This window comes from Plodia interpunctella, chromosome 10 (genome assembly GCF_027563975.2).
Source record: "Plodia interpunctella isolate USDA-ARS_2022_Savannah chromosome 10, ilPloInte3.2, whole genome shotgun sequence".
Lineage (NCBI taxonomy): Eukaryota > Metazoa > Arthropoda > Insecta > Lepidoptera > Pyralidae > Plodia > Plodia interpunctella.
This window is the reverse complement of record NC_071303.1, coordinates 5914788-5940588: the sequence shown is the minus strand read 5'-3', so window position 1 is coordinate 5940588 and position 25801 is coordinate 5914788. Positions and strand designations below refer to the sequence as shown.

At 35.5% G+C, this 25801-nt stretch overlaps 3 protein-coding genes across 9 annotated transcripts; 2 read left to right on the top strand and 1 right to left on the bottom strand.

Annotated features, from left to right (window-relative positions):
- Positions 1 to 7029: 7029 nt before the first annotated feature.
- On the bottom strand, positions 7030 to 15656 carry LOC128673299 (uncharacterized protein). 5 transcript variants are annotated; one of them, XM_053751055.1, is made up of 7 exons: positions 15519 to 15634; positions 10559 to 10629; positions 10154 to 10299; positions 9913 to 10073; positions 9307 to 9444; positions 8460 to 8812; positions 7030 to 8242 (listed from the first exon to the last, which is right to left on the bottom strand). In XM_053751055.1, exons 3-7 carry the CDS (start codon positions 10248 to 10250, stop codon positions 8071 to 8073), a joined length of 921 nt encoding a protein of 306 aa, XP_053607030.1. In that variant the 5' UTR covers positions 10251 to 10299; positions 10559 to 10629; positions 15519 to 15634; the 3' UTR covers positions 7030 to 8070. The 5 variants fall into 5 exon arrangements, with proteins under 5 accessions (XP_053607030.1, XP_053607028.1, XP_053607031.1 ...); XM_053751053.1 differs by lacking the exon at positions 10559 to 10629 and having other exon boundaries at positions 15519 to 15656; XM_053751056.1 differs by lacking the exon at positions 10559 to 10629 and having other exon boundaries at positions 15552 to 15656.
- Positions 11962 to 14916, top strand: Dci (Dodecenoyl-CoA delta-isomerase). The gene is made up of 3 exons (XM_053751062.1): positions 11962 to 13385; positions 13492 to 13581; positions 13717 to 14916. Exons 1-3 carry the CDS (start codon positions 13014 to 13016, stop codon positions 13999 to 14001), a joined length of 747 nt encoding a protein of 248 aa, XP_053607037.1. The 5' UTR covers positions 11962 to 13013; the 3' UTR covers positions 14002 to 14916.
- Positions 15657 to 15825: 169 nt separating the features above from the next.
- LOC128673298 (sodium/potassium-transporting ATPase subunit alpha-like) lies at positions 15826 to 25742 on the top strand. Of its 3 annotated transcripts, XM_053751050.2 has the most exons (18): positions 15826 to 16073; positions 17327 to 17476; positions 18015 to 18187; positions 18624 to 18794; positions 19036 to 19165; positions 19399 to 19635; positions 19721 to 19936; positions 20015 to 20035; positions 20120 to 20310; positions 20670 to 20841; positions 21114 to 21262; positions 21485 to 21683; positions 22128 to 22282; positions 23117 to 23303; positions 24263 to 24502; positions 24736 to 24924; positions 25146 to 25263; positions 25606 to 25742. In XM_053751050.2, exons 1-18 carry the CDS (start codon positions 15866 to 15868, stop codon positions 25718 to 25720), a joined length of 3021 nt encoding a protein of 1006 aa, XP_053607025.1. In that variant the 5' UTR covers positions 15826 to 15865; the 3' UTR covers positions 25721 to 25742. The 3 variants fall into 3 exon arrangements, with proteins under 3 accessions (XP_053607025.1, XP_053607026.1, XP_053607027.1); XM_053751051.2 differs by lacking the exon at positions 24736 to 24924; XM_053751052.2 differs by lacking the exons at positions 15826 to 16073; positions 18015 to 18187 and having other exon boundaries at positions 16081 to 17476.
- The last annotated feature ends 59 nt before the right edge of the window (positions 25743 to 25801 follow it).

The window sequence follows — 25801 nt, the reverse complement described above, 5'->3', positions numbered from 1 at the left end:
GTATTTCTGCAAAAAAAAAAGAATGCACATCGATCATCGAGAGAAAGGGCTATTAACACTAAACCAGTAAGTCAAAAATCATTAGAAAGTCTATTATCAATGATCCCACCGATCAACAACTCGCTTTTGTAATTCGGTGTGAAAATATGACACATCCCGTTTCTATATACGTAAGATTACGCAACGAGGGGAGTTCCGTACGATTCGCTTTTTTGTTATGCTTTTAAGGGGGGAGGGTACATAAGGAAATTGGCCAGCCTCTAGGAAACATTTTTCAAGAAATAAAATACTAGTCTCGTCGCATAAGTATTACTTTATCACAAAGAGCACCCATAACGATGAGGAGCGCAAGTTTGCGCTGAGATACCTACTGAGATTGCTACATGCGATGCGATGTGTACGATGAAAACGGCGTTACACCGATAAAAACATACAGCGTAAAACATCCAGGGTAAAACATACAGCGAGGGTCACGCGGCCGGTGGCCGCCCCCTAGTCTTCGACGCCCAGGGCAAGTGCCACCTACCGCCCAAAGATCCGGCCCTGCCTTATCTATACATATAGGTAGACCTTAGGTACTTCTTGACAAATTTCAATTCAAGGTTCACGAGAAGTACCTATCCCATATTTTCTGTTATGGTATTTCACTTATATGTCATTCCGTCAACGGAATTAGAAGTAAATTAATATTTAGTGTACCTACATAAAATATAGACCACACCGTGACCACACCCTTTGAAAAATAGGTAATTCCGTAGTTTCGTACCCTATCTATAAATATTCAGACTGTCAAGGCAACATTATGAATAGTCGGGACGGGACAAGAATGATGTCATACCAAAACACCAGTTGTTTCTATCACGTATATCTATGAATCGTGGATATTGTGCGGTAAGCATACGTTTTTCGTAGCCGCTATCCGCTATGTTTGAATGCTAAAAGTGGCAATTACATCACCGACCTTGCATGAGAACGAATTGCGCAAACTCGTCGTAAACATCAGCTGAGATTTTAACAAACCATAGATACAAAAACGACGAACGATTTTCTTATTATTGACTCCGAAAACTTGGAGGTTACAATACCACTTCACTGTAGCTCGAAAGTGTTGATTGAAATTCCCGTTACCATGATCATATTTGTAGACTACCTATATATCTTTTTTATTATTTCACTAGCCCGTTCCTGCTTCGCTCGGGTAAAAACATAACAAACTACCTAAACCTTTCTCAGGAATCTATCTAGCTATTGGTAAAAACCGCATGAAAATCCGTGCAATAGTTTTTGAGTTTATCGCGAACAGACAGATCGGGCAGAGGGCTTTGTTTTATAATATGTAAGGATACAATCTCCACTTTTTCTATGTTAGCCCATTTCATCTACCTATACCTAACCTATTCATATTACAAAAGCCTATCTCCTACCTAAATATTTATAAAGAAGTTAGTTTTATTGGTTTTATCTCCTGCAGTTCTGTGTAACTTAGGTACTTACATACCCAATTTACAAACTGCAAGTATGTTTATTTAGATAGGTACTTGATAAAGGAATAATTTACTATAAATACAAGAACAAAAAGCAATGTCCTGTAATATAATGTCCTATGTAGTACCTACCTACCACAGATGTTTTAAAAGTAGGAAAACTAGTTGAGATTAAGACCGAAATTCAAATAAGGAAATGACATCAGCAGTTGTACTTGTATGAACGTTATTTTCAACCTCAGATCCCAGCCTAATCCTGAAGACAATGTTGATACCAGGAGTAGTTACATTTATCAGCTGTGACATGTGAGGGGGCTGCAACAATAAGCTATTACACCTCCGCATCACAACTCTAGGTGTATGGACTAAATGATATAACCTACAGATCAAGGTATCTCGTAAATAAGTCATATTAGTTCTGAAAATGGTACATAAAATTGTTTAGTAGTGATACATTTAGTACATACATCAAATAAAATACAGTCTATTGATTGTAAAACAGAATTCTAAACTAAGCCTAAAATGCCTTTAGTAATTTGTTCATAAATTAATTGGATGAATAATACCCACTTTACTATATATATACTACTATACTATATAATAATAACCTAGATAGGTATTTAAAGTTGAGGCTACAATTTAAATGTATATTATGTAGGTAATAAGTGTATGTAAAATGTATTCTATAAAAAGACATGAAGAAAAAAACTAAAAATTTGAATTACTCACAGAAAGTTTGTCATTGTAATCTATGAATAAAAAGTCGCACTGCGTAGTTTCATTTAGGTGTCGAGAAATGTAGACTGTTTGTATTTGCAAAGTTATTAGCTAGGTCGGTAAATGGGTTCTTTCAGAAGGCAGGTAATCAAAGTTTCGACTATCGTTCGTGTCTGCTAGCTGTCCTTGATTTTCATAGTTCAAAGGTGTTTTTGCTGAAATGGTACTTTGGTACCTAGATAGGTATTGAAAAGTTAAGTTAGGTATATTTCAAAATAGCATAACTCAATATGCTTATATAAATGTGCATTAGTAGTAGAAGCAATTTTTGATAGATGTAGTTGAGCACTTTAAACAACTACCCTCTTCAGTCATAGTAGGTAAGTAATTCACATTACGCCAAGGACGAAATAAAAGGCTCCCCATTAAACTTTCTGCTAACTTGTAGGTAACTAAATGCACGTGCGTATAGTCAGTCGATGGCGGGTTCGGCATACTTAGTTCGTGGCACTGAGCGGCCGGCACCTAGCCGACCTACTTCTGCACAACGATACGGACGTTGCACCCACCCAGCCCGGTGCAACAGTTCTCACTGCGAATTATTAAGGGCTGAGCCGTTCAAACTTTCAGGCATCATTTGCCAAGTCTTCTTCGCATTTATTCCTAACACTGGTATCAGATTAAACTGATTTAAACAAAAATAAAAACTTTTGTTAAGAAACAAAGAAGAAATATATAGATTCGCCATCTATTGGCTTCGAAGCACATGCACCCAGTTTTTTTACGATATCGACAAGAAACCAGTGTTCATTATTCTACGTTTAGCGTATAATTTGTAGATAAAAATGGAATATTTATTGAACTCCTGTACCTGTACAAATATAAATACAGGACTTTACAGTAAGTTCGCGAGCCAAGAACGATGGGTTAGCGTGTGACCCACTCCGTTAGATGACGTCACTTCTCCCCATTAAGTAGGAACACCAATAAAATAAGCCATGAGTCATTCCTCTTGCTAAAATATTAATTAGTCGTCGTCTATTACATGTCTTTAAATAATATATTAATATTATACACAGGCTCGAATTGAAAAACGAATTTTATTTAAATTTATTAGCCACATTTATTCAGAAGAAATTTATTTATTCACATTTATTCCGAAAATCCTACTAGAGCGAAGTCGCGTGACAAATAAGTAATAAAAAAAGGGCCGCCGCGCCCAGGAAAAACTTTCCTCGGCTACTTATATGTGGAACTATATCGGCCACGTTGTTGTTATCGTGTCAGCGAAAGTAGCGCCCGGCCCCATCTGCTAGACTCTTTCATACATGTACTTAACATGTGATGAACGACTCGTTAAAGTATTACCTGGTTTAATCATTAAAGCCCGGGCGTAAATCGGTTCAATAAGATCAGTATTAAGTTTAGTAAATAAAATACACACATATTTGATTTATCTAAGTATATTGTTTTAGGATCTTCGGTTTTGTCTTTATACTAATAAGTTATAAGTATAAGATGTGTAAAGTTCCCCATTGGACTACGTCACCTGAAGACGTGAGCAGCATTATAAACAGCGTCTAATTAACTCTCCATTGTATTGTAATACTTGTTATGATATTATGTATGTATATTATGTACCTACTGCTATTTGTTCTAACGCGGCGCGACTATGGTCAACTTTTTAGTTAGTTCACATTAGGATATACCGTAACTCAACTCAGACACATTATAAGGCTATACCCTAAGTGGATAAAAGCTATGTTTGACCTAGGTCCCTTTACTTTTTGAAATTTAGTTTGTGTATAATAAACTACATGCTTTTTTCAAACTATATGTAAAAATCCGTAAAAAGTACATCTTGTCGTCTATTATAAAAATACAGTAGGTACCTTCTTGGATTGGCACAAAACTATGTACATCATCGGAATAATGAAAGCCACAATATTTTAGTACGTAACAATTCCACAATTACATAGGTCTACAAATTAGCTCTACAATTATACATCAGTAAAAAGTATCAGCCGGTTCTCTTACTAAGTATCAGATTAGTAAGAAAACCGGATAAATTTTAACTACTTACACGATATAATAAGTGTTTAGAATAGTTTGTACCTATAGAAATATGGATGGATTATTCTGAATTTGAGTCTACTTCCGAATACTGCATGACATTTTAGTAAACCGATTAAAGAGAACGTAGGTAATTCTAACGATAACTGTAGTCAAATAGAATTAAACTACTGATACAAATGGAGGGAAATCTGGAAAGTAAAGACATAGCGTGCGAAAAACTTGACAGAATGTGAACGGTCTTGCGAGTTTCTATAATAGAGTCTATGGTTGCTCTACGTAAACTTTCCCTGTCTACTGCATTATCCAACTTTTTTTAACACATATATGTAGCTTTTAAAACCTATCTACTTAATATGATTCGACTTCGAAGGTTGTATTGCAATAAGTACCTATTGTTAAATTAGGTAGGTAATCAATTATCCTGTTTTCTTACTAACATTTTACTGACGTATACCTAAGTAATAGAGCTAAATATGTTTAAACCTACAGTACAGAACAGTTACGCACTAAGCACGTATTACCTATCCAGTTAGGTACCAGATAAGTAAGAGGTAGGTTAGGTACGTTGGCTCTTATATTACGTATATTTTCCTAATGCTTACACATACCTACTTTTGTGTCAACCCAAAAAGTAGGTACTTTTTATAATAGACGACAAGATGCACTTTTTACGGAATTTTTATATGTACACAGTTACTCTGTGAAAAACCATGTACCTAGTTGGTACCCAACTACATAGTAATGTTTACGTGTGCTACCAACAAAATTGACTGGATGGAGTACACTCAAGATAAAATGTTATCATCAGAAACCAAATATTATCGGTAATCGCTTATTACACTTATCATATTGTATTTACAGGTTTAATAAAATGTTGTTGAAGGTTGAATGTTTTGTTTGCTTAATTTGTTGCGACAAAGTAGGTCCTAATCGCCAAAGAATTAAATTATAATTAATAGTAAGTGGATGTTTTGATTTTTATACAAAACACAGATATAAATATATGGGTAGGTACTTACATCTTGACTTAATATTGCAGGTATCTACGTATTCTATACCCACCTCCCCAAAATAGGGGAGCGTCATTACACGGGGTAAAGCGCGCGAGCCATCCCTTTTACATTTCTTTGTGTTCGATAGCCGAAAAATTACCAAGGAAATATTCCTACACATCTATGTAAATAGTTAACTAAGTACAGAATTAAAAAATAAGTTGTTTCACAAGCGATAAAGTAAAGTGAGTTGGTATGTATTACACATAAACCTACCTAACTCGCTACATTTTCCAATAATAATAATATTTTACAAATATCTACCCATGGAGAGTGACGAGAAAATCTTCCTCTCGATTTTATAATAAAATTTGATATTCTGAGAATGAATAACTATAGTTAATAAGGCTAAAGCGAAAGATACATAATAAATATTGACTCACATCAATCAGTCAGGATATGAGTTTCTAGATGAGATCATAGAGAAGAGCGAGTGCGAGGCTTCACAGCGATTCGGCGCGCGGCTCTCGCAGTTGCACTGCTACTGGCGCGAAACGCCCGCGAATGTTGACAAAACCCGAGATGTGCGCGAGCAAACCAACCACTACGCATGCGTCCAATACCTAATAAAACAATGCTGCTACGGATGCCACTCTACACCACGGGACACGACAACCACCTATCACCTTCAATTGCTCGCTCGGTGGCCACTTAGGTATTATGATATCATTGTGACGTAAATTAGATAAGCTAGCCGATCCAATCCAATGTGCCATCCATACTTGCGTGCGTTTGATTTAAATGGTACCAGAAAATTAAATACGTACCTACTCTGCTTCCTATTTTACACATATACATGTATAGGTACTACTTACTTACTCACTTTTATTATTTTTTGGATTATATGGATGAATGTCCAGTCGCCTATATACCTACTTAATATCGTAATATTGTATACCTTTTCTACAAATAACGCGATTTGATATTCTAATTCACAAATTGTTGTACTTATAGGTAGGTAGAGCTAGTCTGAATTCAGATTCATATCGTAAATTCTATTTCGGAACGAAACCAGCACACATCATGCCAAAAATATATATCTACGTGCCATACCAATTCATAACAGAAAAAGTTAGCGATGAGAGAATTTTCTATTCATGATTGGAAATCCTTTCAGGATTAAGAGATTAATTAATTACCGGCTGATTAATAATTTCTTCTCTTTTATCATGTTTTATTTTCCTATAAAATGTTCGAAGTCCACCTGACATCACAGGACAAATAAGTACCTATCCAATGAATTCTATTTTACAAGCTTTTATTTTACTTGCAATATACTTACTTAAGGATGTATATTCGGGTGATTTCATTTCGATATCGGCTTGTAATTCAATTTTGACGCAGATATCATGTAGTTTTGATGACCCCCCTTATGGTAAAGTGAACCCATGAACAAATCCCAGAAAGGGAATTCCTCAACATAAGACCTCTCTGGCAACAATAAAAGCTTGTGTCACAAAAGTAGGCCGGAATTTAATTTTAAATAAGTTTTTTTTTAAACTAATTAAAAATTCACTTCCGGCCCTTGATCAGGATGTAATTCGGTAAACTAGGTAAGTAAGTACCTACCATAACTTTTTCTCATGGAATTAGTAGGTACTCCGAAGTACTTATTAAATCCATGGTTTTTCTTGACTGCGGGTTCTATTTGCATCTATCACCAGATATTCGTTACTTGAGTATAAGAAAAGAAAAATAAGTGTCATTCTACATACTGTTTTATTCTTCGAGGTAATCATAATATTTTTAATTTAAATATATAACAAATAAACACATTTTATTATGCTGTATAACTAAAAAGGTAAAAAAATGAGTTACGCAATTTAGAAATAATTTTGATGTTAAACATTTTACGTATGAGGCTCATAATATGGAATTTAGGGTTACACAATAATGTCATAGGAACTAAGACAACTGTGGACTGGGTATGGCCTGTTTTGGCTGAAATAATGAACGTTTTTTTTTCCTAAAAAATTAACACCAAAATTAGAAAACACATTAAAATTGATACTTCTGCAATCACCGATGTGCCGTTTTCGAAAATTTTGACAATACACGGAAACAGTCATGATCCTAAGAATTTTATTTAGACCGTTCCCGTAAATTTTAGGTGAGAATTTCTGTGAGAAATTTGAGGGAATTTTCAAAAGAGGAAACTTCCAAGAACAGATTTTTCAAGGCCGCACTATCGCATGAAAATTTGCGTCGTTTTCTGCGTTCAACTTTGGTAATACGCAAAGCCCATGCAAGGTCCCAATCTCAACGTAGACCGAAACACGACATCTGAAACGTAGACCGAAGATAAGATCATATCGCGATTAGCTGAAGTTTAGTGGTTGTACCGCAGAGTAACAACATCTTCGGTTCGAACAGGCAAATGAAAATGATATAGACCCTGTATAAATATCTCTTGCAAATTCAATAGAACTTACAAGTAACCATGAGAATATTATCGTATCAGAAATTCCAAGACATTATACAAATCTTTTTTTACTATCAAACGTCATGAAATAATGTGGCAAGCAAGTTTGAGATGAACACGATAAATAGTAAAAGCAGTTCCTAAAATAAATAAATTCAGAGTCATACATCTGCTATAAAAATGTAACACTTATTAAATATAAATAACGGAACACATGTTAATAAAAATAATACATTTTGTATATTATCACAATTGAAGTAAAATTGACTATTGATTGGGCTATTTTAGAGTACTAGTTGCCTACGCAAGTAAAATCGTACTATGATGGTATAAGAGACAGTATATCTCCTAATTTTGGCAAGACTACATCTGGTAGAGGAGGCTTCTTTTCGTTACGTATCTTCTCCAGATCCTTGTTGGATGTCACGCCAGTTAATACCAAAAGAGTTTGAAAACCGCAACGAACCCCGAACTCTATGTCTGTATTACATCTGAAAAAGAAGATATTTAATTATGTAAGTGGATACATAAAATGTATTCATTCACATTATACATTTTAATTTTAATACATTATCATAGCTGTTTGATTAAATTCAGGATATATGTTAATGTTATGAGTGTCAAGGGTATTTCCAATTAGTTTACCTAAATAATTTTGTTCACTTGTGTACACATCAAATGCCTTACTATAATATAAATTTCGTTTACCTGTCGCCTATCATTAGAGTTCTCGCTGGATCCAACCCAGACGATTCAATGAACCTCCTTACGTAATCATGAGGCTTGCCTAGAACAAGTGCTTTCCTCTCTGAGCATGTCTCGACGGCTCTCACCAAAGTGCCCGTGCCCGGGACAACAATACCATATCCTGAGCCTGCTCTTGGAAATCGTTCATCCGTATTTGTTGCTATGAACAGGCACTCTTCAGAAGCGAGGTAGGAAGCTGCTTTCATAAGCTTAGGGTAGCTCACATGTTCATCAAAACCTACAATGACGGCTCCCACTTCTGGATCCAAATCTGAGGGCACCATTGCCTTGAAATCTGGTTGCACAGGGTCTGGCTGAAATTTTAATTCTTTTAAATAACTTTGGTATTTACTTTGTTTATGAACCTAATATAAGTGTGAAAGTGAGTTTGTATATTTGTTACCTACTCTTAATTCTTTGTTTACTCAATAATACTGGAAAAAAACTGTACTGTGTGTGTGTGGTGTGTGGTCCCACCAAAAAATGCAGTTATTCCAGTCTGATCTACCAAACGGATACTACACCCTTAATTAATATAATTACTTTTGCCCAGTCTAATCCACTCTAAAATGTATTAGTAGTCCAGTCTGATCCCCTCCCAGTTTAGTACAGTCAAGAAGAAAACAGTTGTTGATGAAAAATAATCAGTCTTTTAGTATTCAAAACTTTTTGGTTTATTCTGAACCAGGCTATGCCGTGTTACAATTCCAAATGGAACTGGGAACATGCAAAGTTGAGAGAGTTTGCTGTAACATAAATATCAAATCAATGTTGAAAACAATCTAGGAATACTAAAAGCTGAACTAACCCCAACACCAATGTGCCTGATCCCAACAGATTTCAGCTCTTCAGCAATGCCATTTGAGCCTAGTAAATACACCTTCTTGTTGAAACCTATACCTTTTAAATAGTGGGCTGCGAGATAAGCTGTAGAAAGGATTTCATCCTGTAAAATAAACCACACATTCTCTTCTTATTAATAAGTTCAAACATGTATCATGTTGATAATGGGATAATAATAAAAATATAATGGGAAAGTAATTTTGAAGTGCATAAACAAAACAATTTGAAAGTTCTTATAAGCATTTCTGTGGGTACTACTAGTGTTGCTGATTGGTAGGCAAATAAATTGTTAACTCCGCAAAATATAGGCTCGTGCTTTTGAATCCTTTACACAAATTGAGTTCAAACTAGTTTTGATTGCCTATCAGGTCAAGTTGGTAAACAATATTTTTCAAAATGACCTAAGTTATATGTGTGTATTAAGAATCCCATAACACAAGTCTCAGACTTAATTTGAGGCTAACATAATTTGTGTGAATTATCCATATTTATTTATTTATTTTTCAGCAACACTGGATACTTACACAAAACTCTAAGAAAGGTGATTAGTTATTATTTTATATGTAAATACCTGTGATGCTTCAAATCCCAACTGCTGAGCTTTTGCAGCAAAATCACTGCGGATTTTGGTTGAATTATTAGTCACATAAAATATTTTCTTCCCTAGTTTACGGAAGTAGTTCATCGCGTCAGCAGATCCTGGAATAGCATTATTTTCTAACCACAGAACACCTGAAATGAATGTAATAGTTTAAGTAACTTAATAGGTACATTATAAATAACACAAAGAAAATAGCAATTAAAGAACTCACCGTCACAATCACTTAAAACAGTATCAAAAGAATTCAAAAACTGTTGAACCTGATCTTTAGATGCTTCTTGTAGATTATAAACCGATGACTTGAACATTTTGGAAGGTTTGTTTAAATTTTGCGTACCTCTTTTGGTTATTGCATTACTGAAAAAATGCACTTGGTTAAGAGAAGAAAACTTGTGATTAATCAAAGTGGCCAAAAGTCTGACCATTACTTTGATAATATGAAACTTAAATTTTTTAGCAAAACCCACAAGCTAAATTAAAATGCAAGAACTCACTCAGTTCATAACCTCTATCTACTCACTGTCACATTTGAACTTGACCACTTGACGTGACATTGATATGACATTGAGCTAGCATAATTCCCAAGCGGCATAGAAAGCCTAGCTGATGTACTTACTAGTTACGAATTTTCTTTTCATTTTATATAGGTTGGTAGGTATGTACTATCGCTGTTCGTTGCAAACAGATCTATGAAAGAATCCATGTAATATTGAAACAAAAGCATTATTTTGTACTGTAGCTTGCAGTTTTGAATGTAAATGTAGAAGTTCCAAGTTGAAGTTCGGAAAAGTTTATAAAATCCACTTTGGGCATCATCGTTCATTATAAACATCGATATCAGAATATATCAACATATATTTGTTTACCTAGTTTATGTTTTTAGCATGGATTTAATAAGTACTTCGGCGGAGTACCTACTAATAGGGAATATTACTGATTCTATATACTTATTACATTTATCCCGCCAGAGTACAACACTGTATGTTAGGTACACAAAAGCTTTGCCGCCTTTTGCTTTTGATATAACATTGCACTATTGTGGGATTGGAATATGTATATTATTTTCGACCACCACTTCTTCAACACAATCAACTAACAACTTCCACCGAAAAACTATTCAAATCAAACATAGCTATAAATAAACACAAAAAAACCGTGTATAGGGTTGTAACGGGAGCTAGGTTATCATGCTCGACCGCCACAAAGGGAAAATCTTCCCGCCAGGCTAGGTGTTGCGCCTGGGGAACCGCACGGCTCCAACGATATCATGTCGGAGGTTGTATTTATGCTTCCAATCGAAAACCCACTGTCAGCGCGGTCTAGGCTTATTAGCTTCTAGTAGCGAGTCGACCGGAGTGCCATCTGTCCGTAGAGTCGTGGATTTCTTGTGTGGCTTGTTATTCGTTGCGTTTGGTCGGCTTTTTACATCTGCGCCGTTGTGCATATGGCGTGGTAGATGTCGCCACAAAGTCAACCTTTACCCGTGAAACGACACATATTTGAATCGACAGCAATTTTTAATTTCACGTTTAGCAGCTCTTTGTCGTCTTTGAGTACACTTTTATGACTTCAGTTTTAGACCATGAAAAAACTGAAGGTATTCCTTTCTTTGGGATGCGTCCTTGCGATTAATACCTTGCGGTCTTGAAAATAATAATACCATTTTAGGTTATGTTCTGCATTATTTGGTCAACGGTGGTGATAAACTGATATACTTTATTTTCACTGAAGATATTAACTGTATGAAGTCCATATTTTAATAAGTCTTCAGGTGTGAAGTGTTCCAAACTTATTTTTGACCATTTACTGGCTCGAAAATTATTTCGGCACCCGAAATTGCAACACTGTTGTATATTTTAACAAATGAATGCTTTCATAATGAAAGGATAATAAAGTACTCTAAAAAAACGACCTAGCAAAACGCGGCAAAGATTTTGTTTACCAAACAACACAGTGCTGCACTCTGGCGGGATAAATGCGCAGGAATATTCCCTATTTTACGTTGCATCCATTCGATTTAACATTATCAATGTCAACAGTTTGTAACCTATCATTTTAAAGTAATTCAATAGATTTAAAATCAAATCCATACTGATCGACCTTGCTCAAAAGTTTTCATGATCGACACAATCAAATGCTTTAGAGAGATCACAAAATACTTCGAGACATCCTATGTGTTCTCCTACGCATTGTAAATTTGTAAATCTACCGCGCCCCACTTTGTAGTACTTTTTCCGGTCTTGAAGTCTTATTGAACTGCGGAAAAGAATGGGTCTTAAAATGATCTAACATTTGATCGAGCATTATTTTTCTACCTTGCTCACTAAGTATTAAGTATCTACTTGTCAAAAACTAAACCACCAACGTGTCACTCGGTGTCACGGACGGTTTTTTCACCAACAGACAACAGCTATCTACTAGTAGTACATAGGTTCAATCAAGTATATATCGAGTTGGAATAATAATCCTATAATCACTGTACCTACACTTTATGTAAAATTCTAAACTCTATGCTATTTACAGTAAATTAAAAAATATGAGTTGAAAACAAAAATAAATTTGAATTTTTTGAAATCACTAGGTACCTATACCTAGTGTATACATACCTTTAGTTAGGCCTATGTACGTAGCTGTGGTACCTACCTAGGTATCACTTTACAAAATGAAAGTAACATTTTCTATGTTCTGGAATATTGTTTGTGTTCGTTCTTGTGAACGCACTGGCGGATAGTTAAAGTTTAGTTTGTTGTGCAATTAAATTAGTGAAATATAAAAAAAACCCGCTATTACTTACTTTTTGATAACCAGTAATTATCAGTTGTTTTGTTTCTTATCAGTATAATTAAGTAATGTAAAATAAAAGTAACATTTTCTATGTTGTGGAATATTGTTTGTGTTCGTTCTTGTGAACGCACTTGCGGATAGTTAAAGTTTAGTTTGTTGTGCAATTACATTAGTGAAATATATTAAAAAAACCGCTATTACCTACTTTTTGATAACCAGTAATTTATCAGTTGTTTTGTTTCTTATCAGTAGTCCTTGGGATACTAGATTATTGTTAATCAATCAAAATGAGCTCTGTTGATAGGATAATAGAATATCAGAAAGGTTGCATTCAAATAGTGCAGTACAACAATCCGAAAAAGAAGAATGCATTTGACTTAGTTATGTATAACAAAGTATCGGAAATATTGAGTAAAGCTGCTGAGGATAGCAGTATATCTGCTGTAGTGCTTACAGGAACCGGCGATTTCTACAGTAGTGGCAATGATCTATCGAACATTGTGAATGGTGACATGATGGACTTGATGAATGCTTTAAGAAAATTCATAAGAGCTTTCATACTGTTTCCTAAAACTCTAATTGCTATTGTTAATGGTCCTGCAATTGGTATTGCTGCCACAACCCTTGCTTTGTGTGATCTAGTTTTTGCATCAGTAAATGTAAGTACTTACATTACTTTTGTCTAAAGAAATGATACAAACTAAAAATATAGCTGTATGAAATTTAACTTAAGCAGTTTTTTTCATAATGTTTTTTCATTTTCAGTCCTACTTTTATACACCATTTGTACAATTAGGAGTTGTGCCGGAGGGTTGTTCCTCTGTGACATTTCCAAGATTATTGGGAGATAGAAAGGTAACAAAACTTCTTTCAATGTAAAGAACATTGAAAGAAGGCATATTTTTTGTATCCTTCAATTAGTTCTTACAGGGTAATTACACATAGGAAATTGTTTATAATAGTGTACTGTGATGATATTTTTTGTTGTAGGCATTAGAAATGTTACTGTTCAATCACAAAATGGATGCAAAAGAAGCTCTTGAATGTGGCTTTGTGAATTCTATTTATGGACCTGAAGAACTACAAGAGAAAGTTTGGAATACAATTAATAAAGTTTCAGAATTATCTCCCCATTTAATTTCAAGTTCGAAAAAACTAATAAGATATAATATTCAAGAGCAATTACTGGAGATAAATGACATAGAATTAGAAGAGATAATAAGAATTAGAAGTGGGGGGAAATTAGGCATTGGATCATTTAAAAGCAGACTTTAGCAAGCAGCACTTAGCAGCAGGTATATAGGCATTATATTACTGACATGAAGAAAGAAGAGACAGATAATATGTGTAACAGCTTGTTGAACAACTTTCTCCTATGAGTTATTCTCCAGAGATTATACTTTTGTGGTGGTTATGAGATGACTAACTATATACCTAGGTACTTAATATGAGATCTAAATGTTTAAAATAAGATTTTATTTTTATTTTTGGAATTGGGATAGGTATATAAGACTATTTGTATTTAGGGCTCCATATCTCAAATGGAAATAACGGAAACACATTTTATAACTTTCTTGATTCTAAATCATTAATAAAATTTATCTCAATAATGGCACTTTGCCTGGAATATAGTTTTAGGACAAACATCGTTTTTTAATGTCGTAGTTCCAGAATCATTTTGCATTCAACATGTGAAAAAAGTCATGCCCGAGCTTTAAATTGTTGGGGAGTTCTCTCGTCGGGAGCCGATCCTTGTAAAATGCCTGATAATGCATATGCAATGCATACAATGCATAATTATGATGAGCATGCAACGTACTCGAAATCCGCCCTTGCAAATTATGCGAAGAGCCTGTAAGTTAGGAAGATAAGCAAGGTCGCTGCAGATTGTATGCTACAGACTGCAAAGTCGCTGCACATTGCAAATTTGTTCGGAACCCTCGGTGCGCGAGTTCAACTCGCACTTGACAGTTTATTCATTTTAACCAAGCTGAACTCTCAATGATTTAGTTTGTACTCAAATTTACTAATTTGAGTACAAACTAAATCAAAAAAGTTTATGTAAATACACAAGCTAGGGCTTTGTAGGTATGTAACATTCAATCCTGTAACACTCATAATAACAGAAAAGTTTCACTTTATTGACTGTGGGTAACTTTGTAAATGTGCAATACATTTTTTTATTATTCACGTGGTGTCTTATTTTAAACTATTCAAAGGCCCTTAGAAACATAAGTGAAAAAATTAATGTGATAATCACAATACTTTCAAAAACATGACAAATCTAAAATCACACATTTTTGGAGTCCAAACGCTCCATATTAAATGACCTCTAACGTGACATCACTATTGAGTAAATATCTTATCCAAAAAAGCTATGTCCGACAGCTACCTACCTTCACTATAGCGTCTATACTGATGACTTCATAATAAAAGTTGTTTTAAAGTTTTAGTTTTTTATGATGATTAATTTTATTTTTATTGTTTTTTTTATTTTCCAACTAATTTTTGTATAATAATCTAGCAGCATTGTTACAGTCTATTAATTATCACAATTATTTTAAATATACATATACATACCAGCAGCGACCCGCCCCGGCTTCGCTCGGGTTAAAACATCATAATTTATACACCTAAACCTTCGTCAGGAATCATAAGTACTATCTTTTGGTAAAAACCACATGAAAATCCGTGCAGTAATTTTTGAGTTCATCGCGAACAGACAGACGCGGCAGATACTTTGTTTTATAATGTGTAAGGAAGGAAACAAATGTTTTTTACAAATTCCTGACCTTGTCATTCATAATGTTTACTCCCGCCCTTACTTTAGTCTGTTTAGTGATTCATTATACTTCTGCCACCATCATTGATAAATCAAGAAACGACACGTGTCGCTAGCCTCGCCGCCAATACTGACATTAGAGCCTTCGCTGTAACGAAAGGGTGTTGATTTCAAATAGAGAAAAATTGTTTGCTTACATATTAGGCATTTTGATGAATTTGGTTTGGGTTACTCACTATTTAAAAAAATCAAACAAGGAAATGGAATTCCGCATAAGCGGTTCATAGTTATTTTATATGCACATGACATGAATATATGTTTACCTACTAGATAGTTCACAAATCACGGCCTTCGAGAATGACTGCCATTTATCATTTTCAATGTCTAATTAGATATTACTCACTACAAGTCGTTTATAAAATGGCATATAAGCAAAGTGCGTCTACTGCGGATGATCTGTTCCGACCTAACAATCCCAAAGGACTTCGTTCTAAAGACTTAAGTAGTACACGGCTAAATGAATTAAAAAAAGAAATTCATACAGATCTGCACCTAATACCATTAGGTAAGTACCTAACGTGTCCATAAATTCATTTTTAAAGATATTAATATTTTAACTTTACCCTCTCAATACATATTTGTTAACATTATGCATGTCCGGAAAAATTTAAACTTATTTAAAAAAGTTGGTGATTACACTGATAGAGCCTTACGTAATAAAGATAAATTGTCTGTCCCCGGGCATCGGTTGGCCAAAGTTAGAACGTCTTTTGTTGGGAACTGTATCCGTTTTTATAACAAATTGCCTAAATGGATTCTTGATTTGCCGGACAAAAAATTTAGAAATTATATGAAAGAAGTACTTTGTAAAAAGGCATATTACAAGTCTGATGATTATGTGAACGACAATAATGTCTGGCCCAAGCATGGTGCAGTATCCTCATAAGATATGTAATTGATTTATGACATTATTACGTACGTTTTGTACATTTAGCTTTTTATTTATATATATATATATATATATATTGTGTGACAATTTTCAATAATTTTATTGGAAATACATATTTTATTTTATTTATTTATTCAAATTTTGACATTTTTAATAATGATGTAAATATTCGTCCTCCTAATTTTTATTATATATATATATATATAAGACCTATATTTGTTAATTGACGTCCTTGGAGAAAAGGCTGCGGTGAAGTTTGTTGCGCCGCTTCTTCTTCACTTGCGCTTTGGAAGCCGGCAGTAGACTTTTAAGTAATTTTTTTGACGTCAATAAGTGATGTATATCATCCTAAATTGAATAAAGAAATTTGAATTTGAATTTTGACCTACAAGAAAGAACGATGCTTTGCTCAAATAAAATTCGGAATTAAAAGAAGAGCCAAAAAATCCACCTCAAAGAAAGTAGTATTTAAACGATCTATTTAAAATTAATTTATAAATCGGAGCATTTAGCGCCACCTATGAGAGAATACAGGTTTTTCGCTAATCTCATATGGAACCATCTGGGAACAATAGCTTTTTCCTGAATAAAAAGTATCCTATGTCCTTCTCTGTACTCAATTATGAAGAGGTTACAAACTTACTTTCGCATGTATAATATTAGTTGGGACTGGGATACTTGCAGAGCATAAATAAATATATCAGCACAAATCACACAGATTGAGCTAGCCCCAAAGTTCTAGACTTGTGTTATGGGATACTAATTCAACGATACTATATTTTATAACATATACATACATATATAAATAAACATCCACCGACCGACTACTATATTATTGTATCAAAGTAATATGTTCGTATTTTTCGTAGCCCAGTTGTATACGATGTTGGGAACTGATCCAACTAATGGACTGACATCAAACAGAGCGGCAGAGCTGTTAGACTACTATGGACCGAATAGGCTCACACCGGCGACTCAAAATGGTTGGGCGACGGTACTTTTTAAATCATTGTGTACAGGTACCTACCGTTTTAAAACTAATTACATAAAGCTGGCTATAATCATAGTTGATGAAGTACATATAAGTAGCTTTATTGTATACCTATTAATTAATCTCGCTTTGATGTGCCTATATTGCATGCGAACATTACATTCACCACCCCTAATTTTATACCCGCCGCCGCCGCTGCCGGGGACGAATATTAGGATTCCTAAGTGAAATTTCAAAAAATCCCAGTCGTCACCCCTATCAAAATGTTTATTACATTAGCTATAATATCTTTACACACTTGGTTTAAAAGTGTATTTTCAGTAGGTACCTACTTACACTTGCTTATAATGTGGGTTTTATTGTTTCGTAAAACGAATGCTCAGCTGTAATTATCGTCTTGTATATAAAAATCATACAAGCACACTTGTCCGTGGTCCGTGGGAATGTCCCTGATGATTACATGCATTTAGGGAGGATTAGTCGACGACGTTAGGCCATATCGGCTGAACGCTGTACCTTATTGTTAAAAAAACTGTTAAGTGTAGTGACAATTTAAAAATTTTCAGGTTTTTCTATTTTAATTTGGCTGGGAGCTTCGCTATGTCTGGTCGCATATCTGATAGAGACTTCGACAAAACCAACAGCCAGTTTCGACAATTTGTATCTTGGATGTGTCCTAATTGCCGTCGACCTAATATGCGGACTATTCAGTTTTTACCAAAATTATAAAAGCTCAAAAGTACGTCACTAATATACTTACCTAATTCTTTAAAAAGGTTTAGCCTTTAGCTACATACCTACCTACATACATTGAAATCCCGTCTCAGAGACCCTGGTTACGTTTGTATAGCACCTATGATACCTACCTATCTACTAGGAATTTTGGAATCTTTCAAATTGGGACTAGAATTTGCACAAAGAAAAAAATATAAAGTTACATATTGTATACGGTATATATATTGCTATCAGCTGCTGATAAATGAGTGATACAAGTGGCTCGTTACCTCATGTGTCTATTTTTTGCAAAATTATTCAAAACGGTGAGTATTATCGTGACCAAAGTACGATTCATATTATAGGTTACTACTTGCATGTTGAACCTTGACTGATAACGTATTAGTCATTTTATTATACGTGTTATCAAAGTTTATTTCTAAATATACCAACCGTCGCAGATAATGAAGACATTCAACAACATGATTCCCGTGTGCACGAGATGTATCCGCGATGGCCTGCTCTACGTCGAGACGCCCGTGGTCAACTTGGTCAAAGGCGATATAGTCAAAATCCAAGCCGGAGACATTGTACCTGCCGACATCAGAATCATAAACAGCAAAGGATTTAAAGTTAAAACCTCCACTTAAAACATTGAAATTTGCGTAGACTGAGTGAAACCTGAAGATTAGCACTTTTTCACGTCGTGATTCATGTCGAACCATGTGCCGCCCATGATTCAACAAAAAATGTTGAAATGAATTGAAATCTACCTATGAAAAGTTGTTAGGATCGCCCCTAAGGTTGGAATAAAAACATGACTATTGAAATATTATTATTATAGTATATTAATCTAAAATTAATATTTTTAAGGTGGACAATTCTTCATTGACTGGAGAAAGTGTAGCAGTGCCGCGCAGCAACAGCGAAGGTGTCGCCAACATCCTGGAATCACCTAACGTTGCATTCTTTTCTACTCAATGTGTCGAAGGCTGGGCAATGGGTGAATTTATCTCAATTACTTAAGTAGTCTCCCTACATCTGTTAACTTCGCATTTGTCAATGTTTTCGGTTTAAGCTCAAAATCTACCTACTGAATTTATTTGATTACCAACAATCTAAACAAGCAGCTTTAGTTAAAATAACAAGTAGCCAAAATAATATGAATTTTACGATAATTTCTAAAGTAGACATAAATCGTAATGGATTCTAACAAGTAGTAAATATATGTCGCAGGCGTAGTGATATGCTGCGGCGACCTGACAGCACTGGGCCGGGTGGCTGGTCTGGTGGCCCGACTTCGGCCGGCGCCCTCTCCCCTTGCTCGAGAAATCAAGCGTTTCATGCGTTTCGTCTCGATCTGGGCTTTATTGCTCGGCGTGCTTATTGCTTTTTCATCCTTGATGCTTGGATATCCATTTATGCAAACAACCATATTTGTAATTGGCATCATAGTGGCAAATGTTCCAGAAGGTGACTACAGCAGTTTATAGCTTTTTAACCTATGCAGCTTGTTTGTTATCATTCGAGTGAGTACTCATATTATACGTTTTCGTAGGTTTGCAGCCAACAATCACGGCTTCATTGACTCTCACAGCTCAGAATATGGTAAAAAAGAACTGCCTTGTAAAGAACTTGGAAGCTATCGAGGCGTTGGGCGCTTGCAACGTGATCTGTTCGGATAAAACCGGGACTCTAACTGAGAACAAAATGGGTGTGCAGAATGTATGGATGGCCAACAAGACTTATTTAATAACTGACCCTGAATTCGCAAGTAATTTGCATACAATCTATCTACCGTATTAATATAGAAGTGTGAATGTGATCTCTTAGAAGTTGTTTGTTGTTTCAGATGTAGCACAGTATCATGAAGGTAGTATCATCTATAACACTATTGTAAATTAATATATTATCCTAGTCCTAGGTGAAGTTAAATAATTCAGGTAATCTTCTTTAGCTTTTGCTGCAATGACATTATGCGGTGCTCTATGTACTAGCGCAAGGATACAACTTGAAGGTGGCATCCAGGGCGACGCTTCGGAGACAGCTATTTTAAAATTTTTAGGTCAATATGACGACATTACTTTAATAAGAGAAAGATTTCCTAAAGTCGCTGAAATACCTTTTAATTCCACTAATAAATATCAAGTGAGTTAATCGATATTTATCTTCTTATATGTCTCTCACCATATGAATTTCTTTTTTTCGGTCTTTTTTGTTTATAATAATTATGGTCACCTATATTGTCAACTCATACGACTACCGCTCTAAGCTGATCTTATAATATTTGGTAGATTTCATTCAGCAAATTACCCTTACCCACTTTGTGTGGCGTGTGTACCTACATCAAGTTAGTCTCCTCCATTTCTGACTGATGTTTACCGTTCCTCTTAGCTGTATCCATGCTATATCCTACCGAACGCACTCCATCCATCTCTACTTCAACCTTCTCCTACTTCTTTCAAGGTTTAAGTGCTTTACCTGCCTATTCACTCGCTATATTTCAGGTAGGAATTCATCTTGTCACATCATCTTCAAGATATTTGCTGGTGATGAAAGGGGCACCAGAATGCATACTACCTCGTTGCTCAACAATCACACTTGAAAAGAAAACTGTCGATTTCTCCAAAGAGCTACGGCTAGCAGCGGAGAAATCATGTGATAACCTTGCCAACACTGGTAATGTCATTGAATTTTTAAAATGCATTATAGTAGGTACTTAATAAGTTCATTGTTTACATTTACATCATTCCAAACAAATATACCTAAATTCCAAAATGCGAGTTACGTTGGATTGTATGTTACCTCTTCACTTCACACTATCTGCTATACAAATCTTCTTGAATTTTCTTATACAGGTGTACCTACAGAGCAGAGGCTAATGGTAGCGCTATGTAGGTATGATTAATCTCCGAAATAAGTACCATTTACATGTTTATTGTTATTTCCAGGTGAAAGAATTTTAGCATTTGCAGATTTAATGTTGGATCCTAATAAGTTTCCTTTTAATTATAAATTTGATGGAGACAACATAAATTTCCCATTGGAAAATTTACGTTTCATTGGATTGATGGGATTGATAGACCCACCACGACAGGAGGTTTGATTTTCCGTATCCCTATGTACCTACTTACTTGTGTTTTAATAACTCCAACATAAGCTAAGTCATGTTGCTACGGATATGTTTTAAATCCACCAAACACATTTATCGAATCATAGTACTTGTGGAAACAGGTTCTTCTAAGCTTTGCTTTTTGTACTTTGAATTGTAACTGTGAAAAATTATATTTATTGTTATCTACGATGAATGTTTTCCATGCAGGTAAAAGAATCAATAGCAAGGGTGAGAGCGGCAGGTGTCCGCGTTATGATGGTGACAGGAGATCACCCGGCCACGGCGCGCGCCATCGCTCGGGAGGTCGGCATTGCGACCTCGTCTTGTCATGTTGTCACCGGCACTGAACTCAGAAACATGACCTCGGAAATACTGTACTGGACTCTTGAAAAGCACTATGAGATTGGTAATCTTTCCTCCTTGACATGCGAGGGGTAGATGTTAAGATTTAGGTATAAATTGGAATGTGTGTATTGCACATTCAGAGGTCGACCTTTGTTAGAAAGGTCTTCTGTGTTGGTACCTAACCTTCATCTATTCCTGCCGCCAAACAGCAGCGCTTGCTTTGTTTGTTGTGTTCCGATTTAAAGGGTGGAAGATTTAAAGGGTGGGTAATTACAGGATACTGGGCAAAAGATACTAGGACCCAAAGTTGGCAGACACGTATGAGTCGCTTACTTTGCTAGGTAGATACTTGGAAATATAAAAAAAAACACCTATAATAAAATCTTTATTCGATTTCAAAGAGAAAAGTGGCGAAGAGGCATATGGAATAATCTTTTTTACTTGTTTTGGGTTACAAACTGAACAGAACTGATTTTTCGTACTTACATAAATGTTCCGAGTCCAGTATTCGCGCGCACGTCTCCAACTCAAAAGCTGCAAATAGTGGAGGCGTGCCAACGACGCGGCAGCGTGGTGGCGGTCACCGGCGACGGAGTCAACGATGCCCCGGCGCTACGTCGAGCTGACATTGGGATATCCATGGGAATCACTGGCTCCCAAGTAAGACATACTCAACCCGTACACTAGCGCAACCATCATATTTTTATCAATCTATATATATATATATATATATATATATATATATATATATATATATATATATATAACTCTTGTGTTACTGAGTGACTGACTGACAGCAACGTACAACCGTAACTACTGGGCGTAGGAAACTGAAATTTGGCATGTAGGTTCCCTGGAGTGTAGGTGAGCACTAAGAGAGGATCCTTGGAAATTCCATCCCGAAGGGGATGAAAAGGGTGAAAAACTTTTATACGATAGTTCTACACCGTTGAAGTTAGTGACTTGAAAATTTGCATTTTGTTGTTTACAACAAATTATTGAATACCGAGTTACAGATTTTTCTGAAAATTACCTTCAACTCCTTCAAAAGGGGGTGAAAGATGGAACTTATACAAATCTCGAAATAAAAAGCTGAAAATTGGTAAACATACTCTTCATCATTTTTCTTAAAGAATGACCGAGATTTTACCATGAAATTCACGCGGGCCAAACCACGTAAGAGCTAGTTTCTTTTATATATTAGTGAAAATAAAAAATGTGGCATGCTAAACAGTTTATTTTATTAGACACAGTTGCCACAATTTTCTAAAAAGAAGACAGTTGTCACCAAAATCGTTGTCATAAATTGTGACTACAGTTTGTATAATGGAAAACTATATATACTTATTAATAAAGTACTCAATAAAACGACTCTCAATCGACTTAGCAAAAGGCGGCAAAGCTTTTGTTTACCAAAGCACACAGTGCTGTACTCTGGCGGGATAAATGCGCAGTAATACTCCCTATTATTTACATTGCTACTTTATTTTTTAGGTATCCCAACAAACTGCTGACATTATTTTGATGGATGATAATTTTTCTACTATAGCGGTCGGCATCGAAGAAGGTCGAAGGATATTTGACAATTTAAAAAAGTCCGTTTGCTACATTTTAATTTCCAACGTACCAGAAATTCTACCGGTTCTGATGTTTATAATGTTCTCAATACCATTGCCATTAGGTTAGTTTAAACTTATCAGTCATGTCCCGTCATAAATATATAATAAAACAGTAGAAAAAATAATCCTATACATTCAATAAATGTACATAAAAATAAAATTAGGCGATAGAGTCACAGCACCAGAGTAAGAAAAATTTTTTTTTGTTATATAGCTATTAAGCCTGGGCAACATATAGGGTATAAATGATTTTGAAAACTGGAACACCTGATGGAGTACTATGATGGTACAGCTAAACTATAGGGAATATAGAAATGACGACTTAACAAAAATTGTTCATTCTGATGAGCATTTTCTGTTGAGATATAAAAATCGAAAATCTAAAACACCTGATGTAGACCCATGATGGTACAGCTAAACTATAGGGAATATAGAAATGACGACTTAACAAAAATTGTTCAGTCTGATGAGCATTTTCTGTTGACGTATAAAAATCGAAGATCTAGAACACCTGATGGAGAACTATGATGGTCCAGCTAAACTATAGGAAATGTAGAAATGACGCTCTAACAAAAGTTGTTCAGTCTGATGAGCATTTTCTATTGAGGTATAAAAATCGAAGATCTAGAACACCTGATACAGACCAATGATGGTCCAGCAAAACTATACGAAATAAATAAATAATGTCTTAACAAAAATTGTCCAGCCTGATGAGCATTTCCTGTTGAAATATAAAAATCGAAAATCTGAAACATCTGAAGAAGAGTCATAATGGTCCAGCCAAACTATAGGGAATATACAAATAACGCATTAACAAACATTTTTAAGTCTGTTCAGCATCTTCTGTATAGGTATCGCTACGCTTTGTCTGTATAGCTAAATTTCTGTAATAATTTTGACTCCTTACCAAAAGTTGATCGGCCACGCGAGCATAGTCGCGGTCATCAGCTAGTTCTATAATAAAAGTTACCGTTAATGCGAAAGATAACTTTATAATATCATGAAACTCTTTATATTTCAGGAGTGATGACGATACTCTGCATAGATTTGGGCACGGATATGTGGCCCGCAGTAGCTTTAGGCCACGAGCGAGCAGAGGCCGACGTCATGGCGCGACCGGCTCGATCGTCTGAGCCTCTTGTCTCTGCACGAATGCTCAGACTTGTTTACGGACACTTGGGCTTAATAGAATTTTGTGCTGGGATGTATGCATACTTCATGGTCATGGCATCACACGGATTTTATCCTAGTGATTTATTTGGTAGGCAACGTATTATAATATCAATTATCTAGTCAGGTATTGTTCTTACACTTCACTAGGGAGGAAAAAGAGGTTTGTCCAATTCAAGGCCGTCCCTGAATTCGAGATCTATCGTGTATCAATGCATTGCACCAGAACGCACGGAACAGTATCTTCCTCTGTGTAACTATAAGTGCAATGAAGAGATTGTCGCAACAAAATTACAATTCACGTTTCATAACGTTACACAAAAGGTATAAGGAAGGCCTGGGACGACGAAGCAGTTAGTGACGTGCGCGACTCATTGGGCCAAGAGTGGACGTATCCAGAACGTAAAGAGCTGGAACGCGCTTGCCAAGCGTCCTACTTTGTGGCCGTTGTTATTACTCAGATGATGAACGGCGTCATCTGCAAAACTAGATACAACTCGCTGTTCCATGTCGGTAAGACATCGATTTATAATTCTATGGTTTATATTTTGATCCATCGTCATTATATCTATGAATTGGCTATGCCACTTCCATTTGTTGAATGTAGGTATATGAACAATTCTCTAATTGAGGGGGTGCAAGTCCATTATTGGGCAACCATGGTATGCGATGATGACAATATTAATAGAAAATTTATATCTATTGAGATAAAACAATGAAAACGTGTGTTAAAGGTATGCGTAACCATGTTCTGAACTTGGGATTGGTGTTCGAACTAGTTCTGGCAAGTGTTATATGCTATGTACCTGGTATCAACGGATTCTTTCGGACATACCCACTAAAATGGCAGTGGTAAGTTATTACACGGTATTTTTAATGCGAATTAATTAGACCCCCCGCAATATAAAAATAAGGATAACATATGTTGTGACCACACAAACCGTTGCGCCTAGCGAGTAGACTTTCAACCTCTGTCAATAGAATCTAGGTAGCTCAGATGACCGGGCAGTTAACCATTGAAGATTTCTCTTGTTGGAAGCCGATCTTGGGTGTGACCCACAAATTCACACAATATCACCCAACAGAGCTGCTGCTGGCCTCTGCTGACCAAATTTTGCCATCATCCCACCAAGTAGGCACCACTTAAATAATTTGCCAAAATTAAGCAAAAATTAATTATCGTCATACTTTCAGGTGGTTCTTGGCACTGCCATTTTCAGCGCTGATGTTTGCATTTGATGAATTTAGAAAGTACTGCATTCGCCACAAGTTAATCGGAGGATGGTATAATGATATGACATGTTACTGAGATAATATATATAAATGGGAAAGTAATTAGGTTAATACATTACTATATGATTAACATTTATTTTTAGGTAAGTAGATGTTT

Excerpts from the sequence above, each read along its gene's own strand:
- LOC128673299 (XM_053751054.2), bottom strand. The coding sequence starts at position 10,367 with ATGGTCAGACTTTTGGCCACTTTGATTAATCACAAGTTTTCTTCTCTT. Across the intron at positions 9,445-9,912 it reads TGGGATTTGAAGCATCACAG|GATGAAATCCTTTCTACAGC; the intron begins GTATTTACATAT and ends TTTATTTTACAG. Across the intron at positions 8,243-8,459 it reads ACTCTAATGATAGGCGACAG|ATGTAATACAGACATAGAGT; the intron begins GTAAACGAAATT and ends CTTCTTTTTCAG.
- Dci (XM_053751062.1), top strand. The coding sequence starts at position 13,014 with ATGAGCTCTGTTGATAGGATAATAGAATATCAGAAAGGTTGCATTCAA. Across the intron at positions 13,386-13,491 it reads TAGTTTTTGCATCAGTAAAT|TCCTACTTTTATACACCATT; the intron begins GTAAGTACTTAC and ends TTTCATTTTCAG. Across the intron at positions 13,582-13,716 it reads GATTATTGGGAGATAGAAAG|GCATTAGAAATGTTACTGTT; the intron begins GTAACAAAACTT and ends TTTTTGTTGTAG.
- LOC128673298 (XM_053751050.2), top strand. The coding sequence starts at position 15,866 with ATGACTGCCATTTATCATTTTCAATGTCTAATTAGATATTACTCACTA. Across the intron at positions 18,188-18,623 it reads AAAATTATAAAAGCTCAAAA|ATAATGAAGACATTCAACAA; the intron begins GTACGTCACTAA and ends CAACCGTCGCAG. Across the intron at positions 18,795-19,035 it reads TAAACAGCAAAGGATTTAAA|GTGGACAATTCTTCATTGAC; the intron begins GTTAAAACCTCC and ends AATATTTTTAAG.